This window comes from Cotesia glomerata, linkage group LG7 (assembly GCF_020080835.1).
Source record: "Cotesia glomerata isolate CgM1 linkage group LG7, MPM_Cglom_v2.3, whole genome shotgun sequence".
NCBI lineage: Eukaryota > Metazoa > Arthropoda > Insecta > Hymenoptera > Braconidae > Cotesia > Cotesia glomerata.
The window spans coordinates 8,480,475-8,507,374 of record NC_058164.1 but is presented as its reverse complement, the minus strand read 5'-3'; the positions used below and the strand labels follow the sequence as shown (position 1 = coordinate 8,507,374).

Below are 26,900 nucleotides of genomic sequence, written 5' to 3'. Positions count from 1 at the left end.
ATTTTTTTTATAATAGTTTCATTGCTATAAAATTCTAAAAAAATTTCTAATGTCTCTCAACTTCAGTATCATTACTTTTTAACAATTTTTAATTTTTAGCTGTGGAATTTTTTTCATAAAATTTTTTAACAACAATGTAGTTAATAAAATTAAAACAATTGACAGATGACTGTTAATTTCTGTAAAAGATCGTATTGATAAAAAAGGAATGTTAATTAATTTTTATTAAATCGCTTTTATGTAAACTGACCAAGACTAAAATCATTAAATTCAGTAGTTGTTGTCAGAAAAAGGATAGCAATGTTTTGTCAACATAACCTTTTACGTTAGTACTGTCACAACATTGGTTTTATCACAAAGAATTTTTAAATGAATTTCTGAATGGACTGGTAATGAATTGATTTGACATTTATAAAAGTTTATAAACAATGGGTGATAAAGAAGAAGAAATTCCTTCACAAGAAGCTAGTGAAAATGCTGGAGACAATGCATCAAATAATAAACCAGCAGCTGAAGAAGCTGAAATGGAATCGTTGAAACAAACACTGTCTGATACTAATTTATCAGGAGCTGATGGATCTCAATCTGCACCAAAGGATAAAACGAAAAGTATGTTGATATTTAATAAAATAATAACTGTTGTCAGTTTATAGGTATTGATTATTTGTTTACAGTGTTAAACAAAAATAATATTTTATTTCAGTTGACATTTTATTGAAAGCTACTGGCAACGCTCCGATAATGAAAAAAAAGAAATGGGCAGTGAGTCCTGAACAGCATATCGGATGGATATCTGAATTTATTAAAAAGTATTTAAAACTTGACGCAAATGAAAGATTGGTAATTTTATTTTAAAATGAACTATTTATATAAACAATTATTAACCTATTGTGTTTAATTAATTAATTGTTTTAATTATTGCAGTTTCTGTATATTAACCAGACATTTGCTCCAGCACCTGACCAAACAGTCAAAAATTTATACGACTGTTACGGAACAGATGGAAAATTAATAATTCACTACTGCAAAAGTCAAGCATGGGGTTGAAATAAACATTTATTATTTAATATAATTTAATCACTAAGCTATTAAAATAAAATGATAATATAAGGATAATTCCAAGTACATCAATTCATTTTTTTCCAGATGTTACAAAGACTAGATTTTTATTAATTGAATTTCGCTGATTAGTTTCTGGAGCCTGAGAATGTCCATCTTGTAAAATACTTTGTACACTGTCTGTTCGTGTTGACGGTAATTTTTCTTTGCTGTTTTTACCATGGCAACCATTCTTAAAAGACTTAACAGAACTTGGTGCTGAATTTTGTTCAGTTTTTGTATGAGAAACAATCTTAGAATTTTCTGATTTCGAAGGAATGTTCTTCTCAGTTTGACTACTTGGTGCTTCTTGATCACCCTTACACTGACAATTGTCTTTGGCTGGTTGAATTGGATCGTATTGACACGATCCATTGCCTTTTTGACCTAAAAATAATTATAGTTGTTATTTCGCATGTCTAGAGGTAAAAAGGCGTATAGCTAAGGGTTATCAGGGATTTGTGCTGAAAGGGCGTATAAAAAATTTTTTTTTTTTCCATTTGGTTTGAAATTGTCTGAAACGTAAAAATCTGTGAAAAAAAAAGTTGCTATCCTAAAGCTGAAAGGGCGTATCTCAAGACATACGTCCTTTCAGCTTTAAGAAAAGTACTACTTAAAGGTAAAAGGGCGCATAAAAATAATTTTAGTTTTGATACCAAATGTTAAATAATAGTTTCACGAGACAAGTTATACACAGAAAAAAAAATTTACCTGAATCAAGTAAATAATTTTGAAGAATTTCATCTTCTTGATTTGAGTAGAGAAATTCTTAAACCAAGAAATTTTTCTTGACTTAAGTAAATCTTACTTAATTGAAGAATTTTTCGTCTTGATTCAAGACAATGAAACTTTTCAAAATCATTTTCTTGGTTCAAGAATTTTCATCTTGATTCAAATTAAATTTTTTTTCAGTGTACTAAAATAACAGCCTCATATACAAAGTTTGATATAATCAAATAGAAAGTAAATCAATCAAAAAGAAATTACGTAAAAATTAAGTAATAAAAAAAATTACAATGACAGATAACATTGAAATATTTTGAAATTTCTCGCTATAATCGCCCTTTTGAATATAATTACTGGCGTCGTTTACACAACAGCTGTTACATTATGATCAAGAGTCCAGAATCCAAATTTTATAATAACTATTTCTTAAAATAAAAAGCGAGAAAATAATCACGCGTAATTTATTGTTTTTTGGATATATTTTCTTTTTTAACTTTCAAAAATTGTATAGTTGAGGTTTTACGCCGCTACTACAACAGAAAGTTTTTCTTTCACATTTTTAAATTACGAATATGTTCTTTTGTAAACTGGCCGAAAAAAAATTATACGCCCTTTCACCTTTAGATCACCAAAATTTCGAATTTTTAAAAGTAAAAGGGCGTATGATTAAAGACATACGCTTTTTACCTTTGTAAATTTTTTATTTCAATTTTAAGCGTAGAATGTGTCTACTACTCGATTGGCAATAAAAAAAAAAAAATATGTGCTCTTTTACCTTTGCAAAGGTAAAAAGGCGCATAAATTGTTATACGCCCTTTTACCTTTAGGCACGCAATTTATTGTTCACTTTATTACTCGCTTTTACAGATAGAAAAATTCATACCTTTATGAACAGTCCGAATACTATCAATAGAAGATACAGATCTGCGGCTTATATTTCCCACATTTTCTTCTCGCGGGTAACTTTGCCGAGAAATCGAACCTTCATGGCTGCTTCTAGATTTCTTAGAATCACTTTTGACACTTCTGGAGTCCGCGGAATCGTCAAAAGGATTTTTCCAAATGATAACAGCACCATCAGCGCTTGTAGTCACGATATTCATGCTGTTAGAACTGAATCTACATGCTGTTACGACGGCTGCGTGACCTGTTCCAACGTGCGTGATGTCACCGGTAATATACTCCCAAAATTTAACTAAACAATCATTGCCACCCGTCACAAAATAAGCTCCATCCGGACTGATATCTATGCAGTTTATCGAAGCAATCGTTGACCCTTCAACTTCACGGACTATGGTACCGTCCAATGTCTCCCAGTAGCCGACTTTGCGATCCGTGCCACAAGTAAGAACTTGCAGGCCATTGGGGTGGAATTTTGCTGACATGAACATTGTATTGCCCATGATTACTTGTTTCCTTGAACAATCTCTGTAAAAAGTTCAAGTAAAATATATTAAATAACTATTTCTTAATTCAACAGAAAATTTCAAAAACTTACATTATATCCCAGATGACACATGTCCCATCAGTACTTGAGCTTATTACTTCTTCGTCATTGTGAGAAACATGCAATGAAGTAATAGGACCTCGGTGTTCCTTCAAAATTGCTTTTAATCTTTGAACATCTTTGAATAATTGCCACACTCGTACCTTGGAGCGAAATAAGTATGTATCACTTTTTTTGTACGAAGAAATTTTAAATGTATGTTTCTAAAAAAATTTTTATATAAAACCTGTCCATCACAGCCACCAGTTATTAAAGTCTTTCCGTCTCTAGTTATACCAATAGCTGAAACAGCTTTTATATGTGCATTTTCAATTGCAAAATACAAATTACCACTTTGTGGTTTAAATGCTCTAATAATTCCATCGTTCCAAGCTACAATTTTATTTAATATTAATAAAAAGAAATACTCATCCATTTTTTAATATAACGCGTTACTTATGCCAAAAGGGCATATAAAAAAAATTATTTTTTTACAATCAATTTAGGGAAAAAATTTTTTTTAAAGCTACAAGGGTGGGAATAAAAAAAAACGCCATTCGGCCACACCCGAAATAGAAGGTAGATTTCATAGAATAAATTATCATCCTGCCTCAATAATTTTCGTCTGACATTGAATGAAATTTATTTTAACATAAATAAGTAAGTTGTATTACATATTACCTGAAAATGGTTCAATTGAACTCTTAACCCGTCAGCACTCACGTAATGAGCATTTTGCTCACACAACAACATCCAGCTTATAGAGCGGCGTTGTAGTGCGAGTGAGACACTAAAATTCACGTGAGTTCTGACGGGTTAACTTTAATAAAATAACTAAAAACGGTAAAAATGTCAATGTTATATGCGTCAAATTAGAGGTGATTTCATGAGCTTTTACATGAATTCATCAAAAATTATTTAAATGAGATTCCAACCACCTATAGAAAGAGATGAGGATTAAGGCGAATGCAGTACAGGAAGCACAAGTCTGTGATTTGAAAGAAAAAGTTGAAAGGCAGATTAATACTTTGATGAAAAAATTGTAAAAAACAGTTTTTACTGTTGTACAATGTAACAACCCATATAAAAAAAAAGTATTGAGACAAAGAAAAAAGTATTTAAAAGTATTGGTTTTCTAGTCAATCTAATACTTTTCAATGCTTTTTTCTTTATCTCAATACTTTTTTTTATTCAGGGAAATATATCTAATCTAGTTAAATGAGATTATAACAAAATTCCGACTTAATTTTAACATGAGGACCAATGCAATAGATAGATTTCAATGAAATCTACCTAAAATTAGTCAAAATAACTTCTAAAGACCTAAAAACGTCGACATCTCGTGAAAAATTGATTTTTGGAAATTGAACCGAAAATATCAACATCCTAATTTTCTAAAGTTTTTAATTTTTCGTATTTTAAAATTTCTTGTTAAAAAAATCGATAACTTCGGAAAATTGAGATGTTAATATTTTCAGTTCAATTTTTAAAAATCAATTTTTTATGATATCTCGATGTTTTGAGATCCTTAAAAGCTATTTTAACTATTTTTTTATTTACGCTTCTTGGCTTTAAAATTTTTTTTGCGTTTTTTTTTTACCAGATTGTTGTTTTTCTGACATGCCCAAATTAATTGGAGAAAAAAATTCTTTTTATCCTTCCTTTTGGCATTAGAAAAGCAATAAATATTTTGAAGAATAAAACTGATAAATATTTTACCTGATAAAATAAGTTTACCATCATAAAAAAAAGAAAGACTGGTACATACGAAATTGGGTACAGTAATTCTCAATAATTCTTTTTGGGATTCCAAATGCCACAGTCGTATGTCATTTTTACTTCCAGTAGCAAATATTTCTGAATAATTACTATAAAAACATATATAATTACATAAAAACATATTACTATACTATAAATCAATAATTTAATGAAGATAATTTGAAGTAATAAATTAAATTACGTACTGAGGAAAAGCAACGTCATATACAGAGTCAGTGTGACATGTTAAAATGATATTACTTTTTAAATTTGTTGAATTTGTTTCATAAATTTCACAGCATGAGGTACTAATAAGGAATGAATTTTTTTCGTACCAAGTAATTGATGTCACTGCACCGCGTACGCTTGTTTTTTTTAACTGAAAAAATTTAAGTGTTTTAATAAAAATGTTATCCTCTACATTGAATTTAACGAGTAAACTTACAGTGCGTATTTGCGGGGTACTTGGCAATTTTACTAATTGTTTAGCCATCGCACCGGCGGGAATAGGAACGATTTCAATCAATTCAATTGTACCATTACCAGTGCCTACAATTATTTTCTTGTTTGGTAACAAAATTAACTGGGTTACACCTCCAGAGTATAAATTTCCAACTCCCGTCTTTAATTTTTTCGGATCGTCAGGTATTTTTGAGTAACATCCCACCATTACTGGTGGTGTTGAAGGTTCTAAATTATTCAAATCACTGTCGTAGTTCAATCTATCAATTAATATATAATCTATATAATTAAGAGATTAAGAAAAATTTTGTCTCCGGTATATTTACATGATAAAATGAGTTTTTTAAAATTAGATTTAGTATCATTAGAAAGGTCTTGACCTTCCTTAGAAAAATCATGAAGCCAAAATTTTTTTATTCAATCCGTAAATTTCAGCAGTCGGATTGCTAGTTATTATTTAGATGAAAAGCAGTATAATTGAATTGCATTACCGAGTCATTATAATATCTCCTGAGGATGTTCCCCAATACGCTTCCTGGTCTTTATCATCAATAGCAATACAATTAATACAGCGGCGTATTTTTCCTACTTTAATATACGACCCGTGAACTTTCCGTGCATCAGGATCTATTTGCCAAATCCTTAAAGTTCCGTCTCCACCTGTGAGGAAACATCGATCGCGCAGATTTGCTCGAGCAAGTGTCACAGCATTACCTGTTATGTCAGTACTAGCAAATGCTCCTGCAAAAATTCAAAAAATACTTATTTAGTTAATGTTTAATTTTAATATAATGTTTAATTTATTAAACCATGATGAATTATGAAAACAAACCACATATTGCCATATTTTTATCGATGTCCCAAATAATAATCTTCCCATCATCTCTTCCTCCTAAACTTATTAGATAATTACTTTTACACGTAAAACAGATGTCTTCAATTTTGCCTTTATGGATTTCATAGCTACCTCGTATATTTTTTTCTTCGTAGTTCCATATAATTACCATGGCCTGAATAATTAAGTATTTTTTTTTATTTTATAGGAATTTTTATGACAATGAAATTAGCAGACACTTGACAATTTTTTAATTTTTCTTAAAAAATAAACTAGTACTAGAAAATTATTAAAAAAAAATTGCATTTGCAATTTTTTAGAGCTTCTAGAGATAAAATTTTTTAAACAATTTTTCTTGCTATAATTTATTATTTGTTAAACAAATTATAAAAATTATTAAATATCTCTCAATTTCAGTATTATGAATTTGTATTAAATTTACATAAGTATATATTTACAAAAAAATTAATTTGATTCAAGAGAAAAAATTTTTAACACTCAAAATTATTTTGTAGAATTTCAATGTTTGGGGTCAAGTATAAAAATTCATGAAAATTAATTTAGGAGTTATTTTTTGATAATTTTTTAACAAATAAATTATGGCAAAAAAAATTATAAAAAAAATTGACATATTTAAATTTTAATAAATTAAAAATCCAATTTTTTAAAAATAACTTTTTGGACCAAATTTATTTGTTAAAAAAAATTAAAAAATTGTGAAGGGACAGCTACATTCAATATCATTAAAAATTCCCAAATTAAATTAATTAAAGAATATTTCTGCTTGCATAAAAATAATGAAATTCTTCAAAATTTGTTTCTTGGATTAAGGCTTTTTTTTTCTCTTAAATCAATTTGATTTTTTAATCGGTGTAATATAAATTTGTCATTACTTTGAATCCTAAGTGAGTAAGTTGTCCAGAAGCAATGTATTTACCACATGGTGAAATGCATAGTGTTGTTATGACATTAGTATGACCTGATAAGAAAATTTGTTCACCTGTCTCGATTGTTTTTACAGTGACTTTATTTCCCATTGAATAGATTAGATGATTATTATTAGGATGAAGTTGTAATCCGTGTTTAGTTATGCCTGTTGTGGTGTAGAAATAATTTAAAAGATAATTATTGAAATATTTATGAATTATAACCAGTAATTTATAATTGAATTATTGACAATTAGATACTTACCATCAAATCCAATAATTCCTAATACATTTAGTATTTTAATATCCATAATTGTTAAAAGAGCTTTGTATGATTTGCTTGACAACTGAATACCATTTGTAAACAAATTTTTTAATTGCGCGCTTGCGTAAATGACTTGTTTTAAGTTTCCACGTGTGTTATATCAATGAAGATAAACTTTCAATCAAACCAATTAAATGAAAATTAAATTAGCCGACATTTAAAAATTTTTATAATTTATTTTATTGAAAAATAATTTTTAAAAAATTAAAACAAAAATTTTCACATGTAGAAAATTTTAAAAATTATGCGTGGAATTTTTTAAAAATAGTTTTTTAGTTCTAATTTTTAATTAATAAAAAAAATCAAAAATTGTTGAGTGTCGGTTAACTTAATTTTCATACCAATTAAATATCCATACAGAATTATTTGAAAACCGCTAATTGAAATTAAATAATAAAAATTATTTTAATTAAAAAAAAAAAATTTAATGATTCTCTTCGATTATAATTTTTTATTCTATTATAAATTTTATGTAAGAAAAATTCAGTAAAAACATTTTGATTGAGAAATTGAATATTTATTAGAAAAAAATAGTTCAATCTAAATGTAAATGTATATTTTATATCAATGATTACATTTATCAAAGAACCTTTGCTTACAAACAAAATAATTTATAACTTAAATATAAATAAATAAAATTAACATTAATGATACATTGCGTTTTATGATTTATTAGTTACAAAAATGAGTCAAATTATTTCCTGAACAATTTGACGATTAAATATAATCGGGTATAGCTTATATTTTGATTTATTATAAATTTTACACGTTCAGTTTTTGCAAATAATTTTTTTAACTGTTCGGAAATCGTAAAACGACAAAAAGAAAACTAAACCCTGTAATTTTTTGATAGCAGCTCACAACAAATTGAACGTCTAAGTAATTCTATTTCTTTGTTTACTTTCTTATTTCTTATAATAGTTACAAAAAAAATGATACTGAAATCAGCAGACATCTGACTATTTTTTAAATCTTTATAAAAAAAGTATTTTCAAAAATTTTGCTCTTGTAACTTGTGCGAATTTCTTAATGTGGAATTTTTTTATTAAAATTTTTTCACAATACTTTAGTTTCTATAAAAATACAAAAATTGACAGATATTTGTTAATTTGAATATTATCAAAAAAAAATTTTACAAATTAAAAAATGTACATCCTTTTAAACGTTGATCAAAACTTTTTTATTTAGATCTGATTAAAATTCTCAAAATTTTTAATGATCTTCAGAAATAATGGTAAATTACTTATTTTTAACGCTTCGTACTCAAGAGTTTTTGATACTTGAAAAATATTGGCAACAATAAATTCAGTAGCGCACTTTAATATCACCTCAGAATGATAAAGATCACCTAAAGTAGCAAGTCTTACTGCATTTTCTGTGTTTAAAAATTGTATAACTGATCTCTCACACATTCTCTTGAGCGATGGCAACTGGAACTTCTCTGCAGCGTCCAACAAATCCACAACATCATTATCATTTATCTGATCAATTTGGTCTATATAAATAAACTTCAACACTTTTTCAAAAATGTTTGGATCTATATCATTTATTTTAACCTCATTTTCCTTAGTTTCTCTCATATCGCTGGTGAACATCGCGGAGAACACTGGACTGCGTACCATTAAAAGAGCTTTGTGTGCCAAAAATTTCTTGTTATCAACTACCAGAGTGATATCACTAGCTAATTTAGTTGCATAAAGTTCTTTTATAGAGTCACTAACTTTATGGGTTTCTTCCAGCGGAACTTTACTTACAATTGACGTATAGCTGCCAAATATAGAGAGGCTGATACAAATCGTCAGAGTATCGTTAGGCAACAATTCTTCTCGAGATTTCAAAAAATCTTCAATCTCAATAAATTTCGGGTAACCCCAACTTTTTTCGAAGCCAAAGATGGTGTTAAACTCATGTGAATATTTTTTCTCATTCTGATGATCCAAAATGAAAAATTCACAGTGTGTTCTTATTTTGACATTTTCTTCATTACACAAGTATAGAAATATTGATATCCATTTTTTTTTATTTTTTGTGTGTTCATCTCTTTCAAGATGTAACTGCAAAAACCAGCTGTCATTAATCTGAGAACCCGTTGAAAATTTAGACGAACGAAGTTCTTCATAATCTCGACATTCTTTGTAGCACTCAATAAATGAGACAAATTCATTTATCTTCCATTCATACAAAATGTTACGTTTACCTGCTATCGAATACTCTCTTTCCATATTTGAGTAAATTTATACAATTTATCAGTTAAGATTATTTTACTGGCAATATTTATTAAACAATTCAAAATTAATCTTATGAACACTAATGACGATTCTTTGTGATCTAATAAGTAAATAATCGCGTGTTACAGCGGTGATTGGCGCCGCTTTGTTTTTTAATTTCAACATGGCTACATTCTGAAGTTAGTTGATAATTAACGTTTTTGTTTTTAAATAACTTACTAAAAAAAAAACCAAAAATTTATAATTGTAGAGTGAAGTCTAATTCTTTACAATAAATTTTATTTTTATAATTTAAAAAAATTTCAAAAATTGAAAAATATTTGATAACTTCTAACATTTGGTTTGTAAGCATTTATGTGATTAATAATTAAAACTGAAATTAGGGGACATTTAAGAATTTTTGAAATTTTCATAACAAATCATTTATTGTAAAAATATATTTAAAAAATTCACATTTACAATTTTTTTAAGTTTCTATAAGGTAAAAGACCCAGTTATTGACACTGGCCTAGTTATTGACACTTGCAATTTTATTTTAATTAAAAAAAACAAATCAACTTTTATAAATTAATAAATATATTTTTTGAATTATAAATTTTAAGATAATTGCTTTTTTGAGAACATTTTATTTTTTTAATTAGAATAAAATTGCAAGTGTCAAACAACTAGGCCAGTGTCAATAACTGGGTCTTTTATCTTATGTGAAATTTGTTTGCTAAATTTTTTTCATTATAATTTGTTATAAATCTTAAAAAATTATTATAGATACCTCTTAAATTCAGTACCATAATTAACATTTACAACTTTTTTTAAAATACGCTTTTTTTTATATTGAAAATTCTTTAAATTACTACTATTATTATATTTCTATCAATAAATCGATTAATAATAAATTTTATTTTTTGTTTAATAAATTTAAATATCACAGAAATATATCGCAATTATTATATTTATGTCGTTAAAGACAGAGTAGATATTAATAAGCAACATTATTTCTATAAACAAATGTACATGATCTAGAAAACTATTAAGAATATGCATATAATTATTAAAACTTTGAAAAAGTTGTGAAAATTTCTATAACAACACAATAACATAAGGTTTTAAAATTAAATATCGCTTGAGCAATTTTTTTAAAATATTCAGTTCTATATTTTCCAATATCTCCTGGACCTAGTAGTAAAAAAATATAAATAAATAACAAAGTTTATTTGCGAATTTTATATATAATAAATAATACTGAGTTAAAGTGAGACCTTAATTTAGATGCTGCATACTTTGCTCAAAATAATTGATAACAAAGGTGAATTTTCTCCTTCTAACGTCTTGAAGTCCTCAGTTTTTATTACTTTCTGAGCATTGATGGCGATGAAACGAAGAACATACTCATAAAATTGAGAAGCGCTTTGACGATCAGCGATTTCCAGATACCGGATCGCATTATTAACAGTTATTGATTTGCATAAAGATTTTTCACATAAAATTTTAAGTGTCTGAAGCTGATACATATCAGCTGCTTCAAAAAGATCTTCTGCATAATCATCAATGTCTGAGACTTGGTCTGTGTAAATAAATTCTAACATTTTTTCCAGTATTTCTGGATCGGTATCAGTAATTTTAATTTTATTTTCTTTCTTCTCTTGCATCTGGTGAGTGAACATCGCGTGAAAGACTGGACTTCGCACCATCAGAAACGCTTTATGAGCTGGAATTTTTTTATTGCCCACAACTAAAGTAATATCACTACCGACTTTACTGTCAAAAAGAATCTTCAAGTCATCAACGATCTGGCGTTTTGAAGTTTTCGACGGAAGTTCATTGATAACTGATACATAATTATCATGAACTGAAAGCTCGATACAGACAGTCAAGATATCATTGGAGAAGTAATTTTCTTTGTTTTCCAATAATTCATTAATTTTTACAAATTGACTATAGCCACATTCTTCTAGATGTCGGAAATTTCTGCTGGATGGCTCTTGAACTGCACACTTTTCATTGTCTTTATTCAGTATATACACTAAATATTCGACAGTTGTTTCTGCGATTTCGCTGTCGGCCAAGGTTAAGCCCAATGAAATCCATCCTTTAGTTTTTGATTGCTTGCTGGAGTCAACTTTCAATTCCAAAAACCAGGAGTCGTTAAACCTGGCGCCTGAAGAAAATCTCGGGGACTCCAAATTCTTATCCGTCTTATCATAGTCAGCAGAGACGATAAATGATGGCAAACACTCAATTTCCCATTTGAATACCACCTTGTACTTTTTGACCTTAGAATAGCCTGCTATTTCCATTTTATTAGTGGTTATTTTACACAAAACTAAAATAATACTTGCTGATATTTCTTTGATAAAAAAAAACGGCGATTTGTAAAATTCAACACTTTATTTAATAAGTAAATAAATCAGGAAAACGTTACGGCCAAATTTTATGATTCATACTGCTGATAAGTATATTGTGTGCTACAGCAATATGCTGTATTGCATTCACTAATCTCAGTGTGTTATTACAATTAATCAAAAAAAAATACTTGTACTACTAATCATAATGTCGAGTAATACTACAGTAAAGTAATAGTTTTACTAATCGATATAATCACTAAAAATACTTTTAGTAATTGAAACGATTGCTAAGTAATGACCTGAAATTTATAATACTACGGATTAGAAAAATGTTTGTAAATACGGTAAGAGCCCCAGTAGCTGCTCATGTAACAATACATACTGTGAATATAAATATAGAAATACATGGAGTGAGCATGTACAGGTACAGAAGCAGCTACTGGGGCTCTACTCTTACTTTATATAAAACTGAAATCAGCAGACATCTGACAATTATTTTTTTTATACTTGTTACAAATCATTTATAAAAAAATATATTTTTAAAAAATTTGCACTTGTAATTTTTTTAAATCTCTAGACGTGGAATTTTTTTTATGAAAAATTAATTTTGTCATAATAGAATTTAAAAAAATTGACAGATGTCTGTTAATTCCAATTTCATGTAAATATCAAGAAAAAATTATTACCATCAAAAATAATTTTTGATTTTCTTCATTAATTAAATAATAACCAAACAAAATATTTAAAAAATTTGCACTCGTAGTTTTTTTTAATTTTTACATGTAAAAATTTTTTTTTTAATTTTCATATAATTTATTTAATAAAAAAATTATTTTCGATGTCGGCTAACTTAGTTTCGTGCATAATTTACCTAGTTTTAATTTTATTTTAATGTTGTTTTTATTAATCATCAAATGAGTTTATTATGGATTCTGTGTATCGTCTTCATAGCTTCATACTTTATTATTATTTATTAAAATCATTGTAAACTTAAAATTACATAATATCACACTAGCGCTCTTTGCGCAAAACAGATAACTATATTACCAATAAATGAATTTTTCAGCTACTGCCCTCTACCATCGACATCTGAATTCAATTATTGAAGAAAATACGAAACACATCTACATCTATATAGACTATAGTTTTTACTTTTTACTTGTACTCGGCTCGCAGTATAGTTGCATGTGTTTCGTGTCACACATCAGTTGTTTGTTTAAATACAAAAAAAAAAAGTAAATGCATTATCAGTACTAATCACTATCAATAAAATAATCATATGATTACGTAAGTTTATCTTATTACAGTTAAATCAATAAAAAATAATTTACAAAATCTTGTAATTTATTTTTTTAATCATGGTGTCATTTCTGAGCACAATCAGTGATTAGTGAACATATACTCACAAATATACACATGTATATTGACACATATATATTCCGCACATAAAAAACGACATTCAAACATGGCTGCTGCAGCGGCTGCCGCGCTTCTCGATGAATTGATGGGAAGAAATCGTAATGTTTTACCAAACGAAAAACCTAAAGAACTCAATTGGGAAGATCCTGAGGTACTTATTTTCTGATATTTTTTTCTTCTAGTCTTACAATCATAAGTTAATATATTGTCACTTATCCATCTCTATTTTCTCTCCTGCTAATTTTTGTGTCTACGAATTGTATCCTATAACATCTATTTTATTACTATTAAACATTTTATGACATTAATGTTAGCAGTCACTCGACCATTTTTTAATTTTATTTAACAAATTTGTTCTAAAAAATTATTTTTAAAAAATGGCATTTCTAATTTTATTTAAATTTCTACGTCAATTTTTTTTTATATTTTTTTTTTTGCACTAATTTATTTCTTAAAAAAATTCTAAAATTTATTAAGTATTAAGTATCTGCTACTTTAATTTTCATAAACATTTTCTGATATTTTAATTAATTAATTTAATTGTGCGTTCATTTTTTTCTCTTTTTAATAAATAAGAAATTGACAGCCAGTTTTTTTATCTTATTATCTGACAATGAAATTAATCAATTTTCTTTTTTTTTTTTTTACAGTTTTGCAAACTCTACTTAGTCAAATTTTGTCCACATGATTTATTTGTGAATACAAGAGCTGATTTAGGTGCATGTTCCCGTGTACACGACGATGAAGCACGTGAACTTTATGAAAAAGCGCAATACTCATATAGAAAACAGCAATATGAAGATGAATTCATACGCTTTTGTCAAAGCATGTTAAATGAAGTGGAAAGGAAAATTGTAAAAGGCAAACAGAGGCTAGCACTTATTGGAAAAACTGAAGCGGTAATTATATTAGATATATTACTCGAAATTTATTTCATCATTAAATATAAAATTTTCGTTTAGTAGATGGATGTAAACTTAAAAGTGAATTTGAGCTATTGAAAAACGTCTTTTTTTTTTATTTCATTTTAGCCGACACTAACTCCAGCACAAACGCAAAGAAATGAAGAACAAATCGCGCTTTTAACAGAAAAAATTAACAAATTAGTCGAAGAGGCTGAGCAGAGTGGTATTCAGGGTAATGTTGAACAGGCACAAGGATTAATGAGACTCTGTGATCAATTGAAGGAAGAACGTGAGACGCTTAGGAAATCCAATGACAACAGTCATTACAATCAGGTTTGTTTTTGGAGTAGTTTTTTCACTTGTACATTTTCCAATTAATGAGCTTAAAATCACTGAAAAAATTTAGACGGCGGAGTTGGCAGCTGCACAAGAAAAACAAATGGAAGTATGTGACGTATGTGGAGCATTTTTAATTGTCGGTGACGCACAACAACGTATTGACGATCATCTTATGGGCAAACAGCACGTCGGATATGCTAGATTAAAAACAGCTCTCCAAGAAATAATGGTAAATTTTTTTTATCTGAACGAAAAAATATGTAGAATATACTTGCTAGCTCTTCAGAAAGTTTAAAAATACCCTTATATTTATTAGCAGTACCAAAATATCTGAGTCTGGTTTAGAGCCGGTAGTGTTCTTTTTTTTTTATTTATTTATGTCGTAAAATGGTTTAAATAATTCTGTTGCGATATTATAGGCTAAACGTGAAAAGGCGAGAGATGAAAAAGAACAAAAAAGAGATGAAGATCGTAAACAACGTGCTCGTGCTAATGACGAAATTGAAAGGAGACGACGTGATGGAGATAGAGAACGTGATCGTGAGCGAGATCGTGATCGTGATCGTGATCGTGATCGTGAAAGAGATAAACGTCGTAGACGTGATGAAGAAAAAAATCGGCATGATTCACACAGGTTACTTTTAACTTCATTTAACAATAAATTTGTCGCCATTTATTTTAATTGAATAATTTTTTTAATATTATTCTATTTTAGAAATTCTAACTACAGAAGTAGAAGTCAATCACGCGATCACCATGATCGTCATCGAGAAGAAGATTATCGTCGTCATAATCGAGACAGAGGTAAAAATAAATTCTTATTATAATTAATATTATTATGAAAAAAAAATTATCAAATTTTCTAAAATAAAAAAAATCGGCCCTGTCCGGGATGAGCGGCGGGAGTAGTTATCAAATTGATTGAAGTTTTTTTTGAGAAAAAAAAATAAAAATAAAAAAAAGTGACGAACTTTGAAAAAATAACAATTTTGCTCAAAAAACCCGATTATTTTATAGAATTGATCATATTTATTTTTTTTGTGTATTTTTTCGAAAAGTTCATTCAAAAACAAAAATTTATAAAAAAAAAAAAGGTATCCAAAGATCAATGTCTCAAAAAGTTATGGTTATTTGAAAATAAAAAAGCCATTTTTTTTTAAAATTCATAACTTTTTTGGGGTTGGATAAAAAAATTTGAAAAAATTCTCAAAAATGTCTTTTAAAGGGTAGAAAAGAATAGAAAAGTTTCAACTAAGTCTAAAGGAGTCGGGTTCAAAAGTGGTCGATTTGGCATGGAATACCTCATATATATTCATAGAATTTATTTTTTATAATTAACTAAACATTTGTAGGTCACTTTTAGTTTATTTGTCTTCTTTGGTTGTTTCTTCTTTTGATATTTAAAAAATTTTTTAAGTATTTTTTTTTTTTATAATCTATTTATTACGAAAATGTCAAAAATCGTCAGATGTCTGCTGATTTTAGTATCATTCACATAAAAAAGAAATATTAATAATTTTTTATTTTTAATTACAACAGGAAACCGAGATCATAGAAATTCCAACAGTCACAATCGTCGCCGTCACCGGTCAAGAAGTCGAAGTCACAAGTAACAATTCTTGATTGGTTAGTGAGTGAGCAATGATCCAGGTATGCACTATACAATTAAATATTAACGTGTCAATTACTGTGCAGGTATTGAAAATATAATAAGGTGAGTTTAATTAGCTCTGCCACGTAAATGAACATTACTATTTGATTGTTCAAAATAAATAAACGTTTCCAAATTTTGTAATAAAAAACAAAATTGCAATAATATAAAAAAAAAAAAAAAAAAACAAGATCAAATTGTTTGTAACTGAAATCGTTGGTAATTCAGCGTTTAATATTATTTTTATTACACGATTACGGAAACAAATACGACTATACGTAATATACTGCGCGTTTTAAATGAATAAAATAACGCGGTAAATAATTAATGATTGATGTAGATTAAAGATAATACTTAGTTTATTATAAATACATAAATGATACGAGCAAGTTAGGAGAAGGTATACCTACACTTGCTTTATTATTGCAATAGGAATATTATTTAAAGTTACTTTTATTAATTAATAATTTAACGTAAAAAAACAATAGTTGAAAAAATAAAAAAAAATTCAAAAAAGTTAGTGGTTTAGTGAAGGAAATGAGTGCCTACTACAGTAGATCTGCTTCAGCAGTGCCCTGTGTGACTAGCTTCTGCCACGCATTTAATGAGGTATTTATATCGGAATGATGATACCTAATGAAATCAAATATAAATATTTTCATAAATAATATTATAATTCGCACTTCACAATAAAGTGATTAAATATCGCTGATACCGACTTTATTGTTTTTATTAAAAATTAAAGAATTATTGTTAAGTTATTTAAACTCTGATGCAACTAACACATGACAATAGTATAATAAGTATGCGAACGACTGTAAATAATAGAATTTTATGAAAAAAAGGTCTAATTACATTTTTTACGTGAATTTTGCTATTTGTTGAATTTTTTTAATTGCTAAGTTTTTAAACTCATATATTTTAACGATACTAAAATCAACAGACATTTCCATTTTTTAGATTTCTATAACAATTAAATTATGAAAAAAATTCCACTTATAGATATTTAAAAAAATTACAAGTGTGAATTAAAAAAATTATTTTTTTTATCATAATTTAGATAGATTTATTTCACCTTGTACAACAGTAAAAACTGCTTTTTACAATTTTTCATCCCAGTGTTATATATTATATTAATCTGCATCTTATTAAATAATTAAAGTTCTGGTTTTAGCACCACTTTTTCTTAATTATTTTATGTTATTACTAATATCACTCTTTACTATATTTTAAAATTTTAAATTTTAGATTTTTAAAATATTTTAAATTAAATTAAGTTACATTACATTGAAAATTCTGGAAATTTTTTTATCATAATTTATTTTTTATAAAAATAAAAAAAAAAAGTGTAGATGTTTGCTGATTTCATTATCATTATATCTTATTAATGAATAAAATACTGGTAGTGTAAATGTAATAGGACTTTTTTAGTAAAATTATTTTAAAATAAATGGCGTTCTTAAAGCCAAAGGGCGTATGAGTTAAAAATTTTGAAAACTCAGCTAAAAGAATATATAAGTATTGAAAATGAAACAAACAATCAATAGCTATGAATATATACATAAATATAAAATTTATATTAACAAATGTATTATATGTAACTGGTGACGGTTTATTACAGATTAGTTTTTATAGATTTTTCTCTGATATTTTATGAAATAGATATAGAATTTATTTATAAAATTTAATTGTATGATTTAATTATTTTAAAATTTATCTGTCTATTTTCAGAATTTGACCAGCCGGAGGATTTGACTTCACTTAATGAATCATGCGAGTTATCAACGTGAAATATCTTTTAAGGTAAAGATTTTATATAATCTTGAGATTGGCGAAAAGCAAAACGCGGTCGTTGAATAAATTAACTATTGTTCAAAAAAATAAAAAAAAAAAAATCCGTTTTTTTGTTCAGATAATCGTGGTTTATAATTAATAAATCGACAATGGTTATTAATTATACATTTTTTTTTAATTAACTGAACTAACTGTTAAAATAAACAGTTGAATTGATGAAATAAAATTTTGTTTGTTTAATTAAATAAACAATTAGAATTCTTTACCATATTCCAGTAAAAAAAATAAAATGTTATTTTACATAAATAAAACGGGTTAAGCGTTCCACATCGATTATAAAAAATAATTAATATTTTCCATCGTATAAGTGTAATTAAACAAACAGAATAAAAATAATTAATTTAAATTGTGTATTAGTTATAAATTGTAATTTTTGACGCATAAATTGTTACTTCTTATCAATAAAAAATTAATTAATTAATGTCTTGTAATAATTGTATCATCCATAATTATTTATCAACAGAAAATAATAATTTTTACAATATTACATATAAAAATTGATGTCTTTAATTTTATTAATGATTTATAGATATTTACAATAATGATACACCATAATGCCGATCTTTTTGCAGTCTTAAATATTTAATACTGGGAAAAAAAGACGTTCAGTGAGAGATTTTTATTTTAAGCCCAAGTTTGTTGTTATCTGAAATAATATAAATTGTAATTATTAATTAAAAGAATTAAAATTAATAATTAATATGATAAATTATTTCAATTATATTATTATAATATCAGTGAAACAAATTAATTTTGCGTGACATAAATAATATCAATACATTAACATAATAGATAAATTACCTGCTCGTATACAGTCCACGCCATAGTTGTCATTAAAGTCCGTCTCAACATTCGAGGAACGATTCCTTTAAAAAAACCTCTGTATCCATATTTATTATGTACAAAAATAAATACACTTTTTGTATCATTAAATTTATCTGGATATAATTGCATTTTAGTTTTAATAACATCTACTGGCTGAGTTATAGCCGATGCTAAAATTCCAGCAACTATTCCACAGGCAAAATGAGTTGTTACATCGCTGTTTAATTCTAAAAAAATAACAATAGTAGTAATCATTATTATTAATTAGATTAGATAAAAAAATTAAATTATATTAAAGCAATTCAATTACTTTTAACAGATAGTTGTTTTAATTGGGTATAAAACATAAGATAGAGGCCACTGTACGGAGCATCACGTAATAAAGTTGGCGCTAAACCGCTGGAAAGTCCCTTTATACCTTCGTATTTATAAATAAGTCTTAATGCCTCTCTCATACTACCGTATTTGTAAACACCGCTCTCGTATCTTGTTTTAATTACGGTTATTGGTATCAATAAACTTCCTGATAGTGAACGTGCTGCTATTCCCAGTGAGACCGCTTGTAATGGTGTAAGCGGCTCTTCTAAACATATTGTGTGTTTTAGCCAATGAAGAGTAGAAAAATATAAGCCTACACCAGGTATTACTCGAGTTATCGACTAGAAATTAAAAAAAAAAATTATCTTTAATCTATTAATTTAACATTTCAGTTTAATTATTACAAATTATAATTACCGGGGTCATTCCCTTCCATAGTCCGAAAATATTATCCTTTTTGATAATATGAATCACCGTTGTTATCATCGGGTATTTTGGCGAACTTTACAAAGATAAAAATAATTTTTAATTATCAAAAAAGTACAAATTATTATGATACTGAAGACAACTGACAACCGTCAATTTTTTTTTATTTTTTTAGCGAATAAATTACAACAAAAAATGCTTCTAAAAATTTCCACTAATAATTTTTTTTTTTATTTTCACATACAAAATTTTTTTCATTGTTATAAAATTCTAAAAAAATTTCTTATGTCTGTCAACTTTACTGTCATAAATCATAAATTATTAATAACTTGCGTTAAAATAAAATGTTAATCAAAAAATAATAATTACCTCACATGATGGTTTACGGTGTTTTGCAGGCGAGTTTTAATGAGGTCTAACGGTTGGAATAAAATTGTTGAAAAGGTTCCGGAAAATGATCCAGCGAGAAATGATTTCAAAATTGGATACTGCAAATAACATAAAATTTTAATTAATAAATGTGTAACAACGCTAAAAATGATGAAAGCTATTTTTAATAATTATTTATTTGTTCCAATTAAATATTTATTAATATAAATAATGACCCTATGATCCTTAATTTATTGATAATTTTAAGTTCAGTGGTTATCAAACTCACGAGCGACATTCACGTGAGTTCATATAATCTTCAGAGGTCGTGAAAAAATTTAATAATACAATGCTCCTTCCCTAAAATATAACAAGTTATCTTTTTTTCTCTTGTAGTAAATAATGAAAAAATTGAGACATCTAAAATATATACGAGAAGGGGCACTGCAATTTTTGTTTACGAAACTGTCATATCTTTTTTAAGAAAGATAAAATTAATTAATTTTTGTTATTTTCAGCTGTATAATTACTTTTTTAATTTTTATTGTCAATAAGTTCATTATACACTTATTAATTTTTTTTAATTCATAAAAAAATGTATAAGCAAAAAAAAAAAATCTGTATAGGAAAATTTTAATATTATGAAAAATTGTACTACAAAAAATTTTATTAATGGGTATTTTAAAAATTTTTGACATGAATTCATCATATCATTTTTTCTCAATACAAATTTTTTTTTAGTTTTCATAATTATGAATTCAAGGATTACTGAATAAAATTTTTTTGTGCTAAATAAATATGAATAAAAATAACGTTTAGAGAGTATGTATAATTTATGATAAGCACTAAACAAATAATTTTAAGCATAAAATTACTCACAGTTGTCAATGTATCCATTTCCAGAGAAAATAAAAATAATTCGAATGAAAAATAAATGATTACTGATAATAAAGAGACTTCTCAGAAAGCAAGTATTGAACTAAAGTAATTAATAATGTTACGCCGGTACTTACATCTTTATGCATCGTCGTTTCTTCACTTCTTAGGTCAGCCAAGTGACCTTCCATATCAAAACATGTAAGATAATTACAGTAAAATAATAAACAAAAGTTATATTATAAATGTAGTTGCAGCGTTATCAAATCGTATTTTCAATGAAACGTGATTTAAACGTGACTTCAACCAAACGTGATTTAAATTTATTGTTATTATAATATCTGCTAACATTTGTGTTAATGGATAATCTTCTAATTATCTTTTGTATTTTTATTTTATCACTTTTTAAATACATCCCTCGTATCGTTGAAACTTTCATATTATTTTCCACTGAAAAATAATTAATAATTAGATTAGTAATATGAAAAATATATTATTGCGCAAACTAATCGAGACATATTTTTTATACAAGTAAATCAAGTTTTTATATTTATATATAAACTTTTTTTTTTTTTTAATTGTTAAAGCTTACATGCATATTTATAAAAATTCATTATTCATTTTATCACTTAGTTGCAATAGGCTATTTACGTAAGAATATTCTTCAACTACCAAAAAAATCCTTATCATTGAGTCATTAGCGATTAGCAATAATCATTGATAGCAATTGATACTACGTACTTACACTTTTACAGTTGTTTTTCAAAATTTATAATTTTTTTTTTTATGAAAGTAATCACATTTAATATAAATTATCATTTAATAAATAACAATATGCAATTTGTTTTGTTAAATGTACGTAAATTGTAATTTTTTTTACTTTCTTACAACGTAGTTTTAGATCAAATATATGTCATTAATATTGAGTAACATAACTAAACAGTTATTAAATAACAATATTTATGAATATACATTTATATATGTTGCTCTAATTTTTTTAAGAAGAAACCTATATTGACAGTTGAGTATTTTATTACGTATGTAGTTAACTTTTACTAAGTAAGAGAGCTGTAGTTTTCAATTATTTTTTTCAATTTCTTGTTTTTATGCAATTAAATTAAAATTTGCTAACATTCCCTGTTTAAAATTTCCAATAGGATCCCATCAAAAGCGACAAAAGCCACTTAGAAACCCATAAATTTTATTTGTTTCTAAGTGGCTTTTGTCGCTTTTGATGGGATCCTATTAGAGATTTTCAACAGTATTTGGTATCAGCCAACATTCAATAAATAGTTGAATTTTGACTATATTAATTAATAATTATAACAATGAATTGAGAAATTTATAAACTTACATGTAAAAAGCGCATCATAGAAATTTAATGATAATTTTTTTTAAATGTAATAATTCTTGATAAGAATCCATAGAAATTGTTGAAGTTCCACTAGTATCATTAATTAAACTGTAGCAGCCAAATTAAAAGTAATTAAGATAAGTATAATACTGAAATTAGCAGAAAGTTGAAAAATTTTTTCATTAATTGAATTAAAACTAAACAAATATTTTTTAAAACAAGTCTTTATAGTTTTTCAAATCTTCTGAGTGTGAAATTTTTCATGATATTGAAATTGAGAAACATCTGATAATTTTTAGGAATTTTTAACAAATAAATTATGAAAAGAAAAATTTATAAAAAACATCCTATTTTGAAAAGCTCTAAACAATTGTAAATGCAATTTTTTAAAAAAAATTTTTTAGAGTTAGTTTATTTTGTGAAAAGTGCCTGCTAACTTCAGTGTTATAATTTTTCTTTTTAATTTTTTGTAATAAATTTTTTAATAAGGAAAATTCTAAAAATTGTCAGATGTCTGCTAATTTTATGACATTAATGTTAGCAGTCACTTGACCACTTTTGGATTTTTTTAACAAACAAATTTGTTAAAAAAAATTGTTTTTTTAAGAATTCCATTTTTAATTTTTTAAAATTTCTCTGTCAATTTTTTTACCATAATTTACCTACTTATTGCAAAAATTTTTAAAATTATTAAATATTTGTTAAATTAATTTTCATGCTAATTTCATACTTATAGATAAGTTCAACAAAATTGAAATGAATTTTTCTTTAGGGCCAGTTTTTGAACCCCGGGTTTAAGTATTTTATTATTGTGAATATATCTATATATAATATAGATATAAAGATATATTCACAATGATAAAATACTTAAACCCAGTGTTGAAAAACTGGCCCTTAATTGCTTATAATTTGAAGATACTTACAAACTTAAATCAATATTAATTGCTGTTATAAAATTTAATTATCCATAATTTTCTGAAATAAAAATAAATAATTTTTGTACAAAAAAATTTAATAAATTTTTTACGTTCTCTTAAATACTCCTTATTTTTTAGATGGTGATTTTTTAACATTTTGATGCAGCAATAATCCAATTATAAATTATTTGAATGATTAAAACCTAAATATTATATCTCTATTAGATATTAATGATATTAAATGGTTTTTTAAAGTGATAATAAATTTTGAACTAATTGTTTTTTTCGTACAAATAGAAGATTCTCTAAAATGGAGTTAGACAATTTGCTAATTAGAACATCGTTGTATTATTACGCATAATATATATATATATATATATATATATATATATATATATATATATATATATATTTACCCCTACCTGATTTCCGCAAAGTGGAGTAATTATTTAATAAAATTGATGATGAGTAAAAATATACTTCAACTAAAAAAAGACATAAACTTGCAAGCTATTAATTTTCATATCTAAATAATTATTTCCTAATATTTCAGGTGTTATGTCTGAAATTCAGTAATTCTGACGAGTATTTATCAACTTATTGAATCAATTGCGCGTGTAAGTTACTTGTGCTGCCATCTTATTCACTACACAAAAAACAAAGATTTTCTGTTAAAACTTTCTCTGAAAACTGCTATAGTTTCTGCTTAATTCTAGTCATCGGCTTGGAGCGTTTTATCATCCCGTTCCTCCGCCATTTTCGTCGTTGCTCTACAGACGGTCGGTCGTTACTCTTACCAATATAAGAAGTAAGTTCAATTTCAACTCCAATAAAATTATTTTCTGTTAATATAATTATTTAAAAATATTTTATTTATTCTGATCTAATTATTGAGTATTTATTTATTTCACTTTATTGTCACTCAGATGGTATTATTATTGAAAATTAAATATGACGCCGATAAGGTTAGGGTGTCCACGTGTTTCATTCTTTAATAAATTCTTTTTTAAATTAAAAAATTCAGCTAAATATTCTATTTTTAATAATTATTCTATTTAGATTAACTATAAGTAATATTTTTGACTATTCAGGATACTCATTTGTTGCAAAATAATTAAGATTTTAAATATGTTAGTCACCGTGTAACAACGCGTGTCCAGTTAACATTATGTTCATGTAAATTTATTAAATTTTTCTCAATATTGAATTGAAAATATTTATTATTATAAAAATTAAGTTAGCTGATATTTAAAAACTTTTTAATTTTTTTTTATCAAAAAAATGATTACAAAAAAAAAAAAAAATTTTTCATTTGTAAAAAACTTGAAAAACTATAAGTGCAATTTTTAAAAAATATTTATTTGTTCTAATTTAATTATTGAAAAAAAAAAATTAAAAACGTCGGCTAACTTGAGTATTATTTTATTATTTATTTGATTAGTTTGTGACATTAAAAAAAAAAATGATAATATTTTTTGAATACTCTAAAATATTTTCAATATTTCTAATTCTATACAAAAATTTTTATCATCAAATTAACTAATTGTACTTCTTTTTTTTTTTATTATCAGGTAACGATCTTTCATAATGGTGAACGGTAGAATCCCATCAGTCTTCTCAAAGACTTACGTCACACCGCGTCGTCCCTATGAAAAGGCACGTCTTGACCAAGAGTTGAAGATCATCGGAGAATACGGTCTCCGTAACAAACGTGAAGTATGGAGAGTAAAATACACTCTCGCTAAAATCCGTAAAGCTGCTCGTGAGTTGCTTACTCTCGAAGAAAAAGACCCAAAGCGTCTCTTTGAAGGTAATTATTTTTAACCATCGCCAAAAAATTAATTTTTACCTAAAAGATTTGAAATGATGATACTATTTAAATTATTTTTCTGACACCTCTTGTCCGATTTTATAATGAGGGACTTATTAATCTGAAATTTTTATCATAAAATAATTTTTATAAAGATTTTTTTCGATAGTCAGGAGTTTAATACCGGAAATTATCTTTTCAGGAAACGCACTTTTGCGTCGTCTGGTACGAATTGGAGTCTTGGACGAGAGCCACATGAAACTCGATTACGTGTTGGGTCTTAAAATTGAAGATTTCTTGGAGAGACGTCTCCAGACTCAAGTGTTCAAACTTGGTCTTGCCAAGTCAATCCACCACGCCCGTGTTCTTATCCGTCAGAGACACATTCGGTTGGTTTATTTAACAGTTAAAAAAACAAAAAAAAAAAAATAATTATGCCTTGACGTCTGGGCAAGAAATATCTATGACAGCTTAGATTGTTTCTAATCTTCAAGGCTAGATTAATTACCTGGCTAATCAGTAATGAAGGCTTTTATCCTTTAATTATTTTCGTATCCAGGAAACATTTTAACATTTAATTTAACTATTGTTATTATATTTATTTATAATTAATTGCGTAAATCTTTCTTAAACATTCTTTAATTTACTCACAGATTGTCTAACGATTGAACATGATCGTTTAGACAATAATTGGTTTAATTTTCGTAAAGGCCACTGAAGTCTAGTTTTTATGACTAGTACTTTACGCCGCCGTTAACCCGTGAGGGAGCGCTGCCAATTTTCGGCATAACGAGGGGGAAGAGATTACTCTGAAAATAATTTTGAAAATCGGTATGAAATTTTTTAACGTAATAATTCGTATAGTGAGAAGAAGTCGGAGATGTTTAATTGTGATTCTATTCATTTGATATTATGATTAGAATTGAATTACATATTGAACTTTTATAATTTATTTATTTTTATTTTCTCTTTACAGTGTTCGCAAACAAGTCGTGAACATCCCGTCGTTCATTGTTCGTTTGGACTCGCAAAAACACATTGATTTCTCATTGAAATCGCCGTTCGGTGGTGGCCGTCCTGGTCGTGTAAAGAGGAAGAACATGCGTAAGGGAACTGGCGCAGCTGCCGCAGAGGAAGAAGAAGATTAAACTGTAAATTAAATGTTCAATTTGAACTTTAAATAAAATCACTCATTTACAGTTTAAAAATAGTTTTGTTATTACGTTTTTTATAATTTAGTATTTAAGTCAATAGAGTGAATGAGTGAGAGTGAAAGATTAGTTTTAATTATAAAAAATAACTATTTTTAATATTTCATGTTTATTAATTTATTTATATCAATAAAATGATTGTTAATTTAATAACTAGTAATTAAAAAAAAATTTCCACTTAGTTATATTTAATTTAAACATCAATTAATCGTTAACTTTATATTTTTTATTTTTAACTTTTTAAATCATTTCAAGAAATTTAGAACATCGTGTTTATGATCTACAAATGTATTTTTAGGAATTAAGACAATAGCTTGAAAGAGTGAGAATTAGTTTATCACTTAAGACGCTTTATAACTTTATCAGAAAGTTGAGGATCAGTTCTTAGCTGAAAGTTAAGTACAACTTATAACAGGATGAATGCTTCAAAAGTTGAGCGT

At 26.5% G+C, this 26,900-nt stretch overlaps 7 protein-coding genes across 11 annotated transcripts; 3 read left to right on the top strand and 4 right to left on the bottom strand.

Moving 5' to 3' along the window:
- Positions 1-162: 162 nt before the first annotated feature.
- On the top strand, positions 163-1,116 carry LOC123268791 (autophagy protein 12-like). The gene is made up of 3 exons (XM_044734152.1): positions 163-609; positions 704-840; positions 925-1,116. The coding sequence occupies exons 1-3, from the start codon at positions 429-431 to the stop codon at positions 1,045-1,047; spliced, it is 441 nt and encodes a 146-aa protein (XP_044590087.1). The 5' UTR covers positions 163-428; the 3' UTR covers positions 1,048-1,116.
- On the bottom strand, positions 1,115-7,746 carry LOC123268778 (cilia- and flagella-associated protein 52). Its single transcript, XM_044734134.1, has 11 exons — positions 7,557-7,746; positions 7,259-7,458; positions 6,363-6,540; positions 6,022-6,271; positions 5,514-5,790; positions 5,275-5,447; positions 5,030-5,178; positions 3,558-3,703; positions 3,323-3,474; positions 2,708-3,252; positions 1,115-1,485 (listed from the first exon to the last, which is right to left on the bottom strand). Exons 1-11 carry the CDS (start codon positions 7,600-7,602, stop codon positions 1,133-1,135), a joined length of 2,469 nt encoding a protein of 822 aa, XP_044590069.1. The 5' UTR covers positions 7,603-7,746; the 3' UTR covers positions 1,115-1,132.
- A 1,028-nt stretch (positions 7,747-8,774) lies between these two features.
- LOC123269021 (speckle-type POZ protein B-like) lies at positions 8,775-9,838 on the bottom strand. The gene is made up of 2 exons (XM_044734511.1): positions 8,860-9,838; positions 8,775-8,806 (listed from the first exon to the last, which is right to left on the bottom strand). Exons 1-2 carry the CDS (start codon positions 9,836-9,838, stop codon positions 8,775-8,777), a joined length of 1,011 nt encoding a protein of 336 aa, XP_044590446.1.
- A 958-nt stretch (positions 9,839-10,796) lies between these two features.
- Positions 10,797-12,298, bottom strand: LOC123268783 (speckle-type POZ protein-like). The gene is made up of 2 exons (XM_044734140.1): positions 11,101-12,298; positions 10,797-11,017 (listed from the first exon to the last, which is right to left on the bottom strand). The coding sequence occupies exon 1, from the start codon at positions 12,136-12,138 to the stop codon at positions 11,107-11,109; it is 1,032 nt and encodes a 343-aa protein (XP_044590075.1). The 5' UTR covers positions 12,139-12,298; the 3' UTR covers positions 10,797-11,017; positions 11,101-11,106.
- Positions 12,299-13,353: 1,055 nt separating this feature from the next.
- Positions 13,354-18,339, top strand: LOC123268782 (luc7-like protein 3). 2 transcript variants are annotated; one of them, XM_044734139.1, is made up of 8 exons: positions 13,354-13,756; positions 14,256-14,504; positions 14,637-14,843; positions 14,917-15,078; positions 15,269-15,483; positions 15,565-15,653; positions 16,389-16,499; positions 18,232-18,339. In XM_044734139.1, the coding sequence occupies exons 1-7, from the start codon at positions 13,652-13,654 to the stop codon at positions 16,460-16,462; spliced, it is 1,101 nt and encodes a 366-aa protein (XP_044590074.1). In that variant the 5' UTR covers positions 13,354-13,651; the 3' UTR covers positions 16,463-16,499; positions 18,232-18,339. The 2 variants fall into 2 exon arrangements, 1 of the variants encoding a protein (XP_044590074.1); XR_006510296.1 differs by having other exon boundaries at positions 16,389-17,109.
- A 499-nt stretch (positions 18,340-18,838) lies between these two features.
- On the bottom strand, positions 18,839-22,107 carry LOC123268785 (mitochondrial glycine transporter-like). Of its 3 annotated transcripts, none has more exons than XM_044734142.1 (7): positions 21,914-22,107; positions 21,306-21,618; positions 20,293-20,411; positions 19,915-19,999; positions 19,490-19,838; positions 19,156-19,406; positions 18,839-19,000 (listed from the first exon to the last, which is right to left on the bottom strand). In XM_044734142.1, exons 2-7 carry the CDS (start codon positions 21,357-21,359, stop codon positions 18,974-18,976), a joined length of 885 nt encoding a protein of 294 aa, XP_044590077.1. In that variant the 5' UTR covers positions 21,360-21,618; positions 21,914-22,107; the 3' UTR covers positions 18,839-18,973. The 3 variants fall into 3 exon arrangements, with proteins under 3 accessions (XP_044590077.1, XP_044590078.1, XP_044590079.1); XM_044734143.1 differs by having other exon boundaries at positions 21,910-21,925; XM_044734144.1 differs by lacking the exons at positions 21,306-21,618; positions 21,914-22,107 and adding an exon at positions 21,172-21,299.
- A 2,030-nt stretch (positions 22,108-24,137) lies between these two features.
- Positions 24,138-26,459, top strand: LOC123268789 (40S ribosomal protein S9). Of its 2 annotated transcripts, XR_006510297.1 has the most exons (5): positions 24,138-24,247; positions 25,011-25,249; positions 25,452-25,638; positions 25,903-26,080; positions 26,226-26,459. XR_006510297.1 is itself a non-coding variant. In XM_044734148.1 (4 exons), the coding sequence occupies exons 2-4, from the start codon at positions 25,027-25,029 to the stop codon at positions 26,395-26,397; spliced, it is 582 nt and encodes a 193-aa protein (XP_044590083.1). In that variant the 5' UTR covers positions 24,138-24,247; positions 25,011-25,026; the 3' UTR covers positions 26,398-26,459. The 2 variants fall into 2 exon arrangements, 1 of the variants encoding a protein (XP_044590083.1); XM_044734148.1 differs by lacking the exon at positions 25,903-26,080.
- The last annotated feature ends 441 nt before the right edge of the window (positions 26,460-26,900 follow it).